The 15,800-nt window shown below is 59.2% G+C and overlaps 1 protein-coding gene across 2 annotated transcripts in view; it reads right to left on the bottom strand.

Moving 5' to 3' along the window:
* Window positions 1-15,800, bottom strand: part of ZNF423 (zinc finger protein 423) — a 346,485-nt gene that overhangs the window by 21,723 nt on the left and 308,962 nt on the right. For both annotated transcript variants that reach the window (XM_055146043.1, XM_055146044.1), the window contains 2 exons: window positions 4,067-4,198; window positions 2,545-2,660 (listed from right to left, as the gene is read on the bottom strand). In XM_055146043.1, coding sequence (XP_055002018.1) covers window positions 2,545-2,660; window positions 4,067-4,198 — 248 coding nt within the window. The remainder of the gene's footprint in view (window positions 1-2,544; window positions 2,661-4,066; window positions 4,199-15,800) is intronic.

Genomic DNA, 15,800 nt, shown 5'->3' with positions numbered 1-15,800 from the left:
ACCCCAGAAAACGAAGGCTCTTGGCCTACCAGCCCCGACTTCGGCACGACAAGGGAAACTTCAGTGGTGAAAAACTCTCCTCTCCGAAATAGCAGAAAATTGCTATTCAGGTTACTTAACGAAAGCCATTATTTGCATAGATTTGGCATGGCTGCAACACTTCCACATCTAAATGCTCTGTAATTAAAATCATTAATTGTAGAAAATAGTGACTCATTAGGGCTGTAATTTTACGAGGCCCTCGGCATCTCGGGATGAGCCTTGCGGCAGGTTGACCCAGGAAGCAGTCCATCCTGGCCGACCTTCTGTGCAGTCAGAGGCGGGTGAGTGGTCGAGGGGGCGGGCATGGCGGTGCCCCCGGCCCTCACCATGAAGCTGGCCTATGGCACAAGCGGGGCCGAGCTGGGCCAGTCCCCAAGCAGCCTGGTGGCTGTTCTGGGAAGAGCTGCACAGCCCTGTCGGAGAGGAGGGAGTCTGCTCCTCAGCAAGGGACAGTGCTCGGGAGGCGCAGAGGCTGGAGTGAAGCAAGTCACAGTTTGCACGCACTGGGGGGTCTGGAAGAGGCCTGACGTGTGTACCATGGAAAGCTGGAGTCCGGGGACTCCGGGCTTTTCTGGGTAGCTGGGCCAGACAGGTAAGGCGGGCGGGGGGGGGGAGGGGGTGTGGTGAGGGGAGGCTCCCCCACCCCCACCCCAGCGCCCAAGCCAGAGTGGGTGCAGCTCTCTGGCAACCCCCCACCCCTGCCAAGGAGCACACTTGGCGTGGGCATCAGGGACAGAGAGTGGGGAGCAGGGGTGCCATGGGGAAGCAGCACCCCCTCTTTCTGGGCCTGAGGTCCAAACTATCACCTGTTTCGGCGTGACCAGAGCTGTAGGGCTGACGTGGGCTCCAGAGGCCGCCAGGAGCACAGAAGGAAACAGGCCTTCCCAGGAGCCCCAGGGAGCACTGGCTCTTTAGAGAGGGCGGGGACCCCTGCTGCTGCTGCTGCTGCTGCGGAGACCCCCCCCCACCCATTCTGTTCTCATCTCCTCTGGGCAGGACAGCCTCTGCCTGCACCAGGCACCAGGAGACGGTGCAGACACGGGGCAGACATGGTGCCGGGCCTCACCCCCACGGAGCGTGCAATGCAGAGGGCACGGAGCTTTGCACATTGGGCTCGGGGGCACCTCTGGGGGCAAGGCGGTGGGAGCCCTCTGGAGTCCCTGGGCTGGAAACCGCCTGCTCCCCACTACCTCTAGTAGGCAACCTCTGAAAAGGGGTGCCACCACCTGCCACGCTGTGAGGGAGCTGGAAGCTCTGGCGCTTGCCCTCGGCTCCCAGGTGACAGGACAAGTGTCCCATGAACAAGCCCAGCTCCGTCCCTCTGTGCCACTGCCTCTGTAGGAAGCCAGAGCTCTAGGCTGGCTGTCGCTCAGAGGGGCACCCGCACGGGCACCACAGGGCGCTAGGTGTGATACGGAGATAGGGTGTGCGAGGGTCTGTGTGTTCCTGTGGGGATCAGGCCTGTGCACACTCGGTCCTGTGGGGCGGGGTCTGTGCACACGATTTCTTGTGGGTGGGGCCTTTGCTCATGATGTATCTGTGGGGGCGGGGCCTGTGCTCATGGTGTTCCTGTGGGGGCGGGGCCTGTGCACATGGGTTCCTAGGGGACGGGGCCTTTGCTCATGGTGTTCTTGTGGGGGCGGAGCCTTGCACGAGTGGTCCTGTGGGTGCGAAGCCTGTACGAATGCCTTCCTGTGGGGGTGGGCCCCGTGCAGTTAGGGCAGTCCTGCTCCAGGGCAGCAGTACTTCTCTGGGGGGAAGGTCTCCTCGAGGGTGCTCTCTGTGCAGCTGGCCCTTTGGAAATGAAGTGTCTCTGTGCATACGTGTGTAGAAACTGGGGTGCGGGGTGCACAGAAGTTTTTCTTTGCGAGTGTCCGCGTACAGCGTGGTGAGACTCTTGAGCATATGTGCCCCGGGGTCCTCAGGGCAGAGGCTGCTCATGGAAGATCACCCCGGCAGCCGCCTTCTGGGGGGCCACAGCCAGCTGGGGCTAGGGGGGCTTACTCCTGGCCGTGAGCTCAGGGGACCCGGTGTGGGGGCGGGTCAAATAGGGGTCAGCTGCATGCAAGGCACGTGCCTTGGCCCCTGCACTCTCTCTGGCCCCTACCCGCCTCCTAAGACCCCCTCAGCTGCTGAGGCCCGGCCACTGGATTCCAGAGGGCACACCTGCCTCAGCATTGTCAGTGGGTGCCCTTCCTCGGAATCAGGGTGCCACCAGGTACCTGCTGCTCCCTTCTCTGGCCTTCCTGGACTGGGCCGGAGCCTCGCAGGTGCCACCACCCGCTGCCATGTGTCTAGCCGGGCAGCGGGGTAAGGGACACCCTGGGGAGGGGGCAGGCAGGACGTGTCACAAACCACAGCCCAGAGCCTGGGCTGCAGCTTCTGTCCCTCCTGCTCTGCCCGAGAGCCGGTGCCGAAGCGAAGACCCCCCCTCCCCCACCACATGGCTTCTCCCCAGACCCGCAGGGCCAGGGCGGGCTGCGGAGTGGATGGGGCACCCACCTGCAGCTCTGTCTGGAAGAAGAACTTCTGCGGGCACTGTGAGCAGTCGTAGATCTTGTCCTCCTGCCCGTGCACGGCGAAGATGTGCTGCTGCAGCTTGTTGGCCTGGACGAAGACTGCACAGAGCCACGGGGTCAGTGCCGTGGGGTCAGGGGTCAGGGGCCAGGGGGTTGTGACCACAGCGCCAGGGCCACCACCCGGGGACACCAGCCCTCCCCACCCACAGCAGTGGGTCCTGTGGAGACGTGGTCACAACTGTCTCAATGAGGGGCCACTGGGAGCAATACTGGTACCTACTAGAGAGAGCCCAGTGCACTAAGCTCTGCCGCTCAGGATAAGTCACTTAACCTCTCTGGTCTTCATTGCCCCCCAAAATGGGGATCATTGAAGAACTGGGCTCACTGGGTATTGGGGAGGACCAAATGGGCCAGGTCGAATAATCAGTCCAAGGACGGCCCCCTCAGGGAACCCTCTGGCGCTGCCGTTCCCCTTCCACCGGGGTCTGCCTGAGCCCCCGAGTCACCAGCCCACGCCAGTGAGATGGGCACAGTTCACCCCAGTGAGCAGGAGAGCAAAGTGGGGCACTGGGCAGGTGAGACAACTTGCCCCCCACCCCACCCCAACCCCAGGGGCAGGTGGTAGTTGTGGAGATTTCAATTAGGTGACTTGGCACCGACTCGGGGCAGGGACTCGGTAGACACGCGGGGCACCTCTTGCTGAGGTGGCGGTGGGCAGCCTCAGACCCCCCCCATCCGCTGTCCTGCACTGGCAGACAGAGAACTGGGGCTGTGGGCCAGCCCTTCCCCGGCCCCCCACACTGAGCCCACCGAGTGCAGCAGTGAACAGACGGGATGGGGCCTGGGACTGAGGGGCTCTCACTCCCCCACAGAGGAGCCCCCGAGGCTGCCCTGTCTGGGAGATGGCAGCGCCAGAGACCCCCCTCCCCGCCCGTGCCAGGCGCCCTCCCCAGGGTGGGATCCCCGGGGTGGCAGATGGCAAATGTCGGGGAGACGGGGTTGGGGGGAGAGGCCAGGGCCACCCCTCTCCACGCACGCCGGCTGCCATCTGGGTGGCAGGAGGGGGGGTGAGACTCGCCTTGGGCTGGGACAGCCGCTCGCCTGGGCTGGCAGCCAGGCTGGGGGCTTGGCCGGCAGATCTGCCCTTGACCCCTCTATCCTGGAGCACCCGTGCAGCAGCCAGGGTGGAGGGGAGGCACGAGGGATGCCAGGGAGAGCCCCAGGGCTGCTGGGCGGAGGGGGCCCAGCTGGTCTGAAGAAAGGGCCCAGCCGTGAGAGTAACAGGGAGGGAGGGCAGGGTCGGGGAAGGGGTCGCCCACCACGCCGGGAGAGGAGAGGGGGAGGCCCGTCCCGCACAGACAATGGGCTGCTGATGCCCGCCCAGGACACCCCTCAGGAGGGGATGCCAGGTCTGGCCAGGCCCACAGAGGACTGCGGGCTCACAGGCGGGGCTCCCTCCCCCTGCCCAAGCGCTCCCCAGTGGGGTGCAGGGCTGGGCGCCTTACCTGTGAAGCACACCGGGCATTTGAAGGTGCCGCCCATGCCCTCGAAGCTGTGCTCGATGAGGTGGCAGAGGAGCTTGGCCGGGGAGTCAAACGTCTGGTTGCACAGCTTACACTCGTGGTTGATGCCTTCCTCTGCAAGGAGAGCAGCGCCAGTCAGAGCCAGGCTGGGGGCGGGGGGAGTCGGGGACCCACAATGCAAAGACCCATCCCAGAGGGGCAGATGCTCACAGACCCCACGCCCCGGCTGCACCCAGTTGACTCGGGATGGTCTCACTGCTGTGATTCCTCCTGCTATGCGGGGCTCCGGAGCCTGAGCCCTTGCTGGAACCCACGAGACTGGCAGTGGGAAGGTCCCAGGGAGCTCGGTGTGGGAAGGGGCTTTACCTCCCACCCCCACGGGCTGTTTGCTGAGCAGACAGTGCCAGCCAGGTGTGGATATTAACCCTAAGTGCTTTAGGCTTCATCAGTGAATTGCCACCCTTTTCCTCCCTGCAGAAAAGCTTACCGTGCTCTTGCGAGCCCCCCTAATCTCCTGTCCCCCTAGCCCCCCGCCCGAGTTTATCTTTGACCTTTCCTTTGTGCTTGACCTCTCATTGCTACATTCCCCAAGTCAGTCTTGGTTACTTCGAAGTCAAAACGTCTGGTGATTCTCGACTTTGTATTTGTAAGTGAATTACTTGCTTTTCTATTTCCCCCATAACTTTTCATATTTGACTACAGAGCAACGTTCTTTGTATCAACACAGGAAGACTGTTAACGCTACGCTCCTGAAAGTGGAGAGTCAATTGGCTCTGAAATATATCTACTCCTGGGCATCCATCATAATTACCTGATGCAGGCTTCATTTGCTATAGTTCCTAGCACCCCCACAAAGGGAGGTCCCGCTGTGGGACTGGGATGGACCCAGGGCGAGCAGCAAAGCTACCCAGGCATCGAAATGGGATAGTCTAGAAAGCATAAAAGCAATCCTGATGCCAGCCATTGTGACTTTGAGACAGGGGGAGAAAGAGCTAAACTGGCCTGAGGGCTTAGTCTGGAATTTACGGTAAAAGCTTTGCTTGTCCGTGGAGCCCAGAGAACTAAGTTTTGGAATCTATACCTCTTACTGTGTTTATACAAACAGCTCAAATATTCAGGTAGAGCGTCTGCCTTGCACTCAGCCGACCCAGGTTTGATTCCTCTGTCCCTCTTGGAGAGCACGGCAAGCTACCGAGAGTATCCCACCTGCACAGCAGAGCCTGTTGATATGCCAACAACAGTAGTAACAAGTCTCGTTACTGGTGCCCACTCGAGCAAATCGATGAACAACGGGACAACAGTGCTACAGTGCATTAATAAGAAGTAAACTTAGGGGCTGGAGCAATAGCACAGCGGGTAGGGCGTTTGCCTTGCATGCGGCCAACCCAGGTTCGACCCCCAGCATCCCATATGGTCCCCTGAGCACCGCCAGGGGTGATTCCTGAGTGCAGAGCCAGGAGTAACCCCTGTGCATTGCTGGGTGTGACCCAAAAAGCAAAAAAAAAAAAAAAGAAAAAAAAGTAAACTTAATTGTTTAATATGCACAACTAAAGGGAAAGAGAAAAGCAACATAGATGTCCCTGGGAGGCAGTGTCTCCTTGAGTTCACCTCCAAGAGGATTCCCCGCACTGCAACGCTTTACCTCTGTCAATGGTCAGCCACGCCTCCATGCAGTCCTAGACCTAGGACCCCTTCAGAAGTTCTGTCAGTACGTTAACAGCTCTGCATCAAACGGGCCATTTTTATCACCTCCCCGTGAGCCCCCCGTCTCTGCTGGGGAAGCCTGGGGAGGTGGCTCTTGGCCACTGAACGCATGCACCGTGCACCCACATTTCGAACTCGCAGCCAGGCACTTTGCTAGGGGCTGGGCAGGCTGAGGGCCGGGAAGATGTTAAAGATGAACGAGCAACAGGGAACACAAGGCCAGGGGAGACGTGAGAATAGGGGGGAGTGGCTGAGGAGAGGTGGGCTGCTCCCAGGCTGGGGTGTCAAGGACACAGGCACGGCCTTCCAGGGCCCAGCCAGCACCTAGAAGGCTTTTGAGATTCTGCCCTAAGAAGGGTGGGGTGGCCTCTGGGGGAGCACAGGGAGCAGTCCAATGTGCAACGCTGAGGCAGACGTACGGCCCCGCGGAAAGCAGGGGCTAGACAGACACCCTGGTTTTCTTCCAGACCAGAACACGACTCCCTCTCCCCACTTGGGAGCCACCATCACCCAAATCTTTCCTCAAGTGTCCCCGAGCACCAGTAGGCACAGAGTTGAGGTCTGGGCCCCTTACAGGAAGTCAGCAGAGCTCAAATCCTGGCATCCGCACTGGCCAGGGGCAGCGGGGGGGGGGGGCCCGGGCATCCATGACCCTGGGGAAGTGAGTGCCCGAGTCCCCTCCTGTGGTCACTGGAGGTGGTGGGGAATCCTCCTGCCATTTCAGCCCAGGGGTGATGTGGTTCTAGCACTCACTGACCTATCTCGGGTAAGTAACCCAACCTCTCTGTGCCTCTAAAACTACTCCAGTGACTGCCTCCTACACTGCAAGCCTGGCCATAGCTACTGTCCCGAGCAGGGACCAAACTACATGTTGAGGGCCTGGGGGGCCGCAGACATCTCCCTGCCCAGCCCGGGCTTGGCAGAACTGGACAGCCAACACCCCGGGAGGCAGTTTGGGGTGGCCCTCCAAACCCGGAACACTCGTGCTGTAGGGCCCTGCACACTGCTTGGTATTTCTCCTACAGGACCCGGCACGGTGTGAGCACAAAAACCACAGGTCAACTCAGGACTAAGAAGAAAGAAAGTCAGACCAGGAAATGACAGGGGGAAGAGTTAGATGCAGACTACCAACAGCGATGCCAACCTGCGAGGGGGGCCTGATGTATGAGTCGAACTGCCCTCGAAAAGGCCCCACCACAGGAGAAGAGGACTGAGATCTGGTAACCCGGGCAGGACACAAGGCAAGGGAGAGAAACACCTAAGGGCTGGGCGCTGGAGGGGCGGGGCTAGGAGAGTGGGCGGGGCAAGTGGGCGGGGCAGGGTGGCTGGACAGAACGAATGGGCGGGGTTAGAAGAGAGTGGGCGGGGCGGGGCAGCAGGGCAGTGAGTAGGCGGGGCGTTGGGCGGGGCGAAGGGGACTGGGCGGAGTGGGGAGGGGGTGCGGTGAGGAGGGTGACTGGACCCAGCTGTGAATTTTAGGGCAGGGAAAACTACCGTGATGGACTCAGTCTATGTCATTCTCCATATGTTGGAACCCACAGACCCTGCACCAAGCGTGGACTCCAAGGCCAACTATGGACTCAGGGCGATGAGGTTCTTTGTCTCTGAGGTTCATGTTTACAAAACGAAAGGCCCAGTTGGTGGGAGAGGCTGATAACCAGAAGAAAAATCTCTGTATCTGCCTCTCAGCGTTTCCTAAACTGCTCTAAAAAAATAAAATAAAATAAAATAAAATAAAAAGGTCATGTTTAAAAACAAAATCAACCACCTCTTAAAAATAGCTCTGCTCTGCTCCTGGATGTGAGAATTAAATGAGTTTATAGAAAAAGGGATGGTGACCAGCTCCTGGCACACAGCAAGGGCTCACGCCATGCTAGTTGTCAGCCATGGTATCAGGGAGCATTATGTAGGACAGCCAAGGTCACAGGCACGGCACGCCCCCCTACCCCCACCCTCCCTACGCCCCCCCTCCCCGAGGGAACCAGCCTCTCCAAAGGTGCCAGGGCTGCAATCTGCCCTCAGAGGCAACAGTCGGGAGCAGAGGAGCTGCGCCAGTGGCAATGCAGGCGTGCAGATGGCGGAGGCTCTTGGCGAGTCCCTGGATCCCCGGGCCCTGGCAGGGGCTGGCAGGGACAGCAGGCACCCGCCCCCCCACCCACAGCACACCACCACGGAGACATCCGCGCACACACGCGCGCAGGTGGGCCGCCCCGCACAGCCCACTGCCTGGGATCCACCGGGTGTTTGTCGTGCCCCTGGAGCCCCCGCAACTAGGCCACAAGCACCCGGCAGAGATCCGAGCGGAGCTTCCATTTATACCCGTGGAAAAGGGATTCACTGACAAGTTTGGGGACACGGCGCGGGCTCAGCACGCTCGCCACACAGGCCCTGCGCACGTCCTCCGCTCCCCTCCGAGAGACGCTCCTCATAATTAGAGATGGCCTCCAGTGTGGGGGGCTGCCTCAGAAGACGCCCACTGCACCCCCAACCCCCGCACCGACGATGCTTCTCAGGGCCTGGCACAGAGTACAGGTTCAGAACAGAAGCGAAGGAGTGAGGCGCCCCCTTCACAGACTGCCCTCTGGACTAGGATCTCCTGAGCGACAGTACAGCGGGCAGGGCATTTGCTTTGCATGTCGCCGACCTGGGTTCAATCCCTGGCATCCCAAGTGGTCCCCAGGGCTGGACCAGAGTCCGGCCTGAGTGCCAGGAATAAGGCCTGAGAATTGCTGGGTGTGTCTCCCACCCCCCCAACCCCCACCGCCACCAAATATGGATACCTCTTAGGCAAAGGGCAGAGACACAAGACAATTTGAAGGTTTCTATTGTAGTTTATAGCTTAAGTCGAAATGTACAGCCCATTGGGATGTCAGAATTAAGTTCTGCTGGCTGGGAAGATAACCCTTTTAGGAAAGAAAAAAGAAATGGATCCGAAGTCCCAAGTATTAGCTTATGGCTAGAGCGATAGTGCAACGGGTAGGGCGTTCACCTTGTATGTGGCCAACCCAGGTTTGATTCCTCCGCCCCTCTCGGAGAGCCCGGCAAGCTACTGAGAGTATCTCGCCCGCACGGCAGAGCCTGGCAAGCTACCTGTGGCGTATTCGATATGCCAAAAACAGTAACAAATCTCACCGTGGAGACGTTACTGGTGCCCGCTCCAGCAAATCAATGAGCAACAGGATGACAGTGACAGTGAATGGTAGCGTAACCGACTGAAGGAAGTGCTCATGTACAATGCTCTGTGTTTCAAAGGTCAGCCCTTTCTCTATGGCCTTCTCTGTAGACCACCTCCAGGCAGTCTTCCCAGACGGTCCCCGTACCCAGAGCTGCCCCTGGTTGGGTCCGATGACCTTAAGTTCATTGAATTGGAACTGAGGCCACAGACCCAGATGTATCCTCCCGTCCAGCCCCCACAGCCGCGCTGGCGGGTGGGGAGAAGAGAACAACCTGGAGCTGGCGAGATGCCCCTGCCAGCAGCTCCGGGAGAGCAGAGGCATATTCTGCGGGCGGGGCCTTTACACTCCTGGCAGTGAATGGAGACGTGCCCGTCTGATTCACAAATGCGGAGGGGAAAGAGGAGGCGCCTGCACGTTATCAATCAGAGAAATCACGTCTGGCAGCCACTTTCCCTCCTCTGACTGTTGGATGATTCACCAGCCGGGGCCCTGGATTCCTAGACGAAGCTTTGCCCACTGGCCACATTCATTCCCACGTGCGCAGCCAGGCGGCCCTGCTGACATGACAGGGAGTTCTGGGCTCGACGGGGGGGCACGCGGCTGGGCTGGTCCCACGGTAGAGTGAGGGAATACAACTAGCAAAAAAAGTGAAAGTGGGGGACTGGAGAGGGTAGGGCACTTACTTGCATATGGCTGACCTAGGTTCCAGGCCTGGCATCCCGGAAGGGCCCCTGAGCCTTCCTGAGTGTAAGCCCTGAGCATCTATCGCTGGGTGTGGCCCCCAAACAGGTAACAACTCCCTGTCCCCCAGAAAAGTGGAAGTGGAGTGAAAATAGTAAGACTTGGGAGGTCCCACAAATCTGGGAGGGTCTCCCGGTAGAGGCCAAATCTGCTCTGCAAATCTTTCTGTAGAATGAATGAGGCCCTCCTCCCCTCAGGGTGGCCTTTGGATGCACCTAGACCCATAAACCGGCCCGGGAAGGCGGGGAGCTGGGGAGGAAAAGCAGGCAGGGGTTTTCCTAGACAGTGTGTACAAAATGCTAGGTGTGTCTTCAGCCCTGCAGATACCCCCGGAATCCCAGCACCACTCTGACTCCACGCCATGGGGACCACCTCGCCTCCACCCTCTGCTCCCACCCTCTACACAGAGGCACCCTCTGAGAGTAACTTCCCGAGCTGACATCCATCACAAAGAGCTGTGCAGACCCCTTGCAGCTGAAGGACAAAACTGCCTGGGAACCCACAGGCCCCGCCCCCCCGGGCGTGTGGGAGGAGTCTGCAGCTAAGACTAGGATCACTTCCTCTTCTTTCCTTTCTATTATTCTCTTTCCAGTATTTTTTTTTTTTTTTTTGCTCCCAGCACATGACAGGCATCCATAAGAGAGACCCGTACCACTCAAGTGAATTATGCAGCCCCGCTCATTTGCAAAGTGAAATGCAGATTTCGGTGGCTCACCACGCGGAATCTTGCCTCCTCGTCCTCGTCAGGTGGGGGGAATCTACTGATTCATTAGGACTTAAATTATATAGAGATCTACCTAAACTGCCAAACAAGCCGGTAAACACAGAAATCCCAGCATCCCACTTACTCTTCTTTTTTTTTTTCTCCTCTGCTCGGGCACAGTAAGTGTTAATTTTACACTTTATTTCTCAAATAATAATAATAAATAATAATAATAGGATGTGTTTTTTGCTTAAAACCAAGTCAGCCTGCTGGAACCTCTCAGGCTGAAACTGTGTCAGCCCGAAAGAGGAGCGGAGGGCTTTGTGGAAGAGCTTCGTGCCGAGATGATAGCTCCCTGCAATGTCCTCAGTCCCGACTTTTGTCTCCAAAAGCATTTGATCCCTGGCAGACACATACTTATTTCCATACAGGCCTTGGGGGAAGCCAGGAGGAGAGAGAGAGCTGGTTATCAGAAGCCTGAAGGTGAGGCTCAGGTGGGCGTCACTGATGTCAATGGCGGGCCTGGCCTCCGGTTCTGAGGCCGTAATTTGCTGCCCGGGAGGGAGGGACGGCAAGGCTGTGCCAGGCAGTGGACAGGCCATCGTTCTTGGGCTCCAGGCACAGAGCCTGACCGGCTCCTCCAGATCCAGGGGCCTTTTCTTTTTCCCTTTTTTTTTTTCTTTTTGGGTCACACCCGGCGATGCACAGGGGTTACTCCTGGCTCTGCACTCAGGAATTACTCCTGGCGGTGCTCAGGGGACAATATGGGATGCTGGGGATCGAACCCAGGTCAGTCACGTGCAAGTCAAATGCCTTACCCACTGTGCTATCGCTTTGGCCACACCAGGGGCCTTTTCTGGGTCTTCTCTGAAACAGTGTGCCCTACTCGGGAAGCGGACTCAGGAAGTGCCCCTCTACAAGAGAGCCGGTGAGCTGCCCGAGTGACAGGGATATGCTTGGTCACCTCCACTAAGGAGGTCACGCAGAAGGACTCGAGAGTTGGAACTAGCTTGGGCTTGATCCCAAGTTCCATCGCTAATGCGCTGTGTGTGCTTGGGTAAGTTGCTTATCCTCTCTGAGCCCAAGGTGCTTCCACAAGAAAACGAGAAAACGAATGGGAGGGGTTTTGCAAGGCAGTGAAGCAGGCTCCGTCTGCACGGGTCATCACGCCCGGGCAGGCTCTTCCCCGACCATCTGCTCCCCCTCCACGAGGCCTTTCGCGACAGCCCCAGCGAACAGAGCACCCCTCCTTCATCTTGCACCTTTATGCCCCCTTTGTCTTGCGCATTCTGCCACGTGGCATAGCAAGAGGTGACCTGTCCCCCACATGTGTGCACGCGTGTTTGCAGAAAACAATGGAGCTCCCCAGGGCTGCAATGCTCAGAGCTGCGTTGCCAGAGCCCGGGAGGCGCTGGGCAGAGACTGGGCACTCGATAACCAGGGCATGAAGGACCTGGGTGGGCAAAGCCCCCAGCACACAACGTCTAACCTGGGCTGAGGGGTGCTGGCCAGCACACACCCATGCCACCCCCAGACTCACAGGACTGAAGGCTCAGGAATGTGCTGGTGGGGTCCGGCTCCCAGAGCACAGGGGAGGGGTCCCCACAGCACCCTGGGGGACAGAGCGGACAGGGTCGCTTCAAGAGACAGGCCCTGTAGGATAACACAGCCTCAGATAGTTTAGGTTTATTGGGTTACTCCCATCACAGTGCTCCATTCCTCTGTGTTTATTTGTAACTTCTTTCTTTGTGTTCTGTTGACTTGTAAATATTGTTTTTCTCTTGTCCTTGAGTCCTTTGCATAGTTTATTCAGAGCCATGTTCTTTTTTGTATGAACACAGGAAGACTTAGCAAATCTAGGCTTTTGTAACCTGGGAGTCATTTGACTCTACATGATATTTTCCTCCTGGGCATCTGTTCTCTCCACCTAAGCCTCAGCTGCCCTTACTTCCTACCACCCCCAAAAGCAGGGTCCCGACGAGGGATGAGACGGACCCAGGGCAACCGGTGAGTTGTGTGCTACCCTGGCATCGAGATGGGCCTGGCCAAAGTGCCTAATGCTTCACTATAAGTTAAGAGCTTGGTCGTGGACAAATGCTGTCATGATCCAAACAGTGATAACTAGATTCGGACCCTGCTAGGGCTAGGAATGATTCATCTGGCCTGAGCGCTGCAGTCTGAGTCTGTGGCAAGATGTTGCCAGGAGAGCTGCCCTACAAGCCTCAATGTATCTCTTATTGTGTCCATACAAAAGGCTTGTGGCAGAACTGGGCTGCTCAGAGCTCACTTTCACCCCACGCACCTCTGTCTGAGTTTAGAAAATAAACCCCACCGAGCCCAGGCCCCAGGAACCGGGGGACCCACGAGTCACTCCCAGCCAGCATCCCAGCATCCCGATGACAGAAGCTGTGAGGAGGGTGAAGAGAATAACACCGGAGTCTCCTTGTGGGAAGCCTGGCGTCCCTGCGCCCCTCAGCACCGGGTCCAGGGGGCCGGGGGCCGGGGTCTCCCCCTGTACCTGGGCTGCAGAGCTGTCTAGCATCTACGACGTGGCAGTGGGCCAGCGAAGGGGGCAATAATGAACTTCCGGGCCAGAGCTCCACATCTCCAGTGGCAGAGCCCAGCGGGGGTCGGGCCCAGGGAAGCCCCCTGAGGTGGAAACGCTGACTTCCAAACCCCCAGGACATAGGGGAGATGAAGAAGGGAGGAGCAGAGCACTGGTCACTCCCCCCGGCAAATGAGGTAGGGGGGAAGGGGCCACCCCAAGATATAAACCAGCTGCAAATAGGTAGAGAGAGGGGGGGGGTGGATTTGGCCCTTTGTTCTTGGGAAGAAACAAAGACGTCTGGGCAGAGAGGGCCCAGGGCAAGCTGACCGGACTGTCCATCTATTGGTCTGTCCTTAGATACCACGGGAAATCACAGGCAGACTGGCAGGGCGGGCTGGCATTTGGGGGAGCTGACGGAGGCTGAGGATCTCTTTGCCAGAGGCCAGGCAGGAATGGGGGGAGCACGGAAGGCGGCAGGGGCTGGTCCTGAGATCCCCCAGGCTCCCCGGTCCCATCTGTACCCCAGCACCTACAGGCCGGCTAGGTAGGGGGAGGTCTGCGGACACAGCAGCGGGACCCCAGGAGCTACGAGGAGCCCCGGCCGGTGGACGCTCCTGTTCCCCACATCCTGTCCCCGGGGTTGGGGAGTGCGTGGAGACGGGGGACACGCAGCTCTGCAGGGGGGCTCTGGGCTCACACCCACCCACGGCATCCACCCCGGCCACCCAGGGAGGACCCCAAAAGAGGAGAGAAGTTTCCGGAGGCGCGCTCACCCGCTCGCCGCGGAGGGCTGACCAGAACCCATCGAGAGAGAGCAGCGGACACTGGCCTGCTCTCCTGGCGGGGATGGAAAACGGGGAGTCTGTTGGTGGGCAGTCCCCGGCATCCCCCCCCCACCCCATCAGACCAGCCCACCGCCTCCCAGCTCTCGGGAGGGCCCTGCCACGGCAGGGGTGCACCCTGCCAGTCGCCCCCATTTGGGGCTCGTATTTCCCTAATTAATCCTGGAGGATGGGCTATGCCCTTCCTCCTCCCCGTGGGGCCACCTTCCCAGGCCTGGCTGGCCAGCAGGGACCCGTCTCAGGGTCCCCGGTGTTTCTGAAAGCCTTATAAATGAGCTCTGGCAGCCTGAACCGGGGGCCCCACGGGGAACCCCGGAGCCTCTTCAAAACAGAGCCCTGACAATTAGGCAGTCTGAGTTTTGAAAGGCTTGGGATGGATGGCGTGGACAGTGAAAATACCACCTAGGGAGCTGGGTGTAGTCCTCGGAGGGTTGCCTGAGGTCAGTTGCCATGGCAACGGAGAATGAGCTCAACCTTGTAACTGACCCTTATCTTTTTTTGATCTGTGGGCCACTTGGGGCCAAGGCTTGAAATCAACTGGAAAATAATCCAGTCACATATCAGAAAGAAAACTATTTATACTTATTTACCCAGGTACCCCACCCTCCCACCCCCACCCCCCGCCTGTGTCCCGCCTGGACCACAGTGGTGATGACACAGACGCTACCATCGAGCCACGTGGCGTGTCCGAGGCAGCAGGAGAGGTGGAGGTGGGGACAGATGTCCCAGTCTCGACAGAACACTGTCATCTGCACCGAGAGCCGGGGGGCAGGAACACTGCGGGGGGAGGGGATACACCGCCCCCCCCCCACACTCTAGCAGGGAGTATCAGGCCGTCCTGCCCATCATGAACATCGTCAGGCCCAGGGAAGTGTCATGGGGAGACGGGTCCCCGAGCTGGAGCGCCAGCAGCTCACTCTCTGGGCAGCTCCCCGTGCCCGGGGTGTCGATGAGAAGGTAGGACGGAGAAGCCGGGCAGTGTGCCCTGCTCTCCATGCCTGGGGGAGCCGGGGGTGGGGGTGGGGCGCGGGGAAAGCAGACAACCACAGGTGCTCCCCCTGCACCCCAGGAAAGCACTGTCCCTGCGCTCACCCCGGGGTCCCCCTGGCAGAAGCCGCCATCTGCCTGGGGCCCGGCTCCGGGACGCAGCTCTCCTAAGTTACAAGTACTTTGTTCCTTCTCCTCCTCGGAACTCCAGTCAGAAGACTCCAGATGGTTCCATTGACCGAGTGCTCCCCAGAGCCACGTCAGATGGATCTTAGCTCGGGGTCAGTTGAGCTGCAGGAGGATTCCGGGGAAGCGCCTCCTGAGAGCGCCCGTCACAGAAGACAGGACAGCTCCGTCGCCCGGCCCCCCGTCCGCCCCCGCTCCATCACGACAAGCTTGGGGGAGCGGACGGAGAAACTCGGCCAAGGAGGCAGCTGGACCCTCCTCCCGGCTCCCCCTCCGAATCCGAGCAGGACACAGGCCAGAGCAGCTCGCCCCCGGGGTCTTGCTCTCCTGCCTGAGAAATGGGGACACATTGATCTTCCTCCTGGGGCCGTTATCCTGAGCGAGGGAAGGATGGACACGGAGCTCCGGCGACTGCCGCTGCCCCTGGTCCCAAAGACGCCTGCCAGGGGCCATCTGCGGGTCATTCCACTTCCGGCCACTCCCCAGTGAGCTGCAGACACCACCCTAATTCCATCAGCGAGGTGTCTCTGTGCCCATTCCCCTGGCCCCTGGCCTCTCCCAACCCCAAGTTACGGCGGCGGAAGCTGATGCAACTCAAATCTCATCGGCCGAAGGTTGGGGAGGTGAGGGGCTTGACGGCACCTTCCTTCCTCCGACCATATTTCCCTCCCCTACCCCTCAGAAACCCTCCAGCCCAGTGGGGTTTCCTGCTGTGCTGTGGCTCCACTCCTGGTGCTCCTATCTTAAGCTGAGTGGACGCTCAGAGAAGTGAAAGGCCAGGCCCGAGCCAAAGGCAGTGCTCGGGACCACGTGGAGTCCAGTCTTTTCT

The sequence above is a fragment of the Sorex araneus genome, chromosome 8, assembly GCF_027595985.1.
Source record: "Sorex araneus isolate mSorAra2 chromosome 8, mSorAra2.pri, whole genome shotgun sequence".
Lineage (NCBI taxonomy): Eukaryota > Metazoa > Chordata > Mammalia > Eulipotyphla > Soricidae > Sorex > Sorex araneus.
This window is presented reverse-complemented; position numbering and strand designations above follow the sequence as displayed.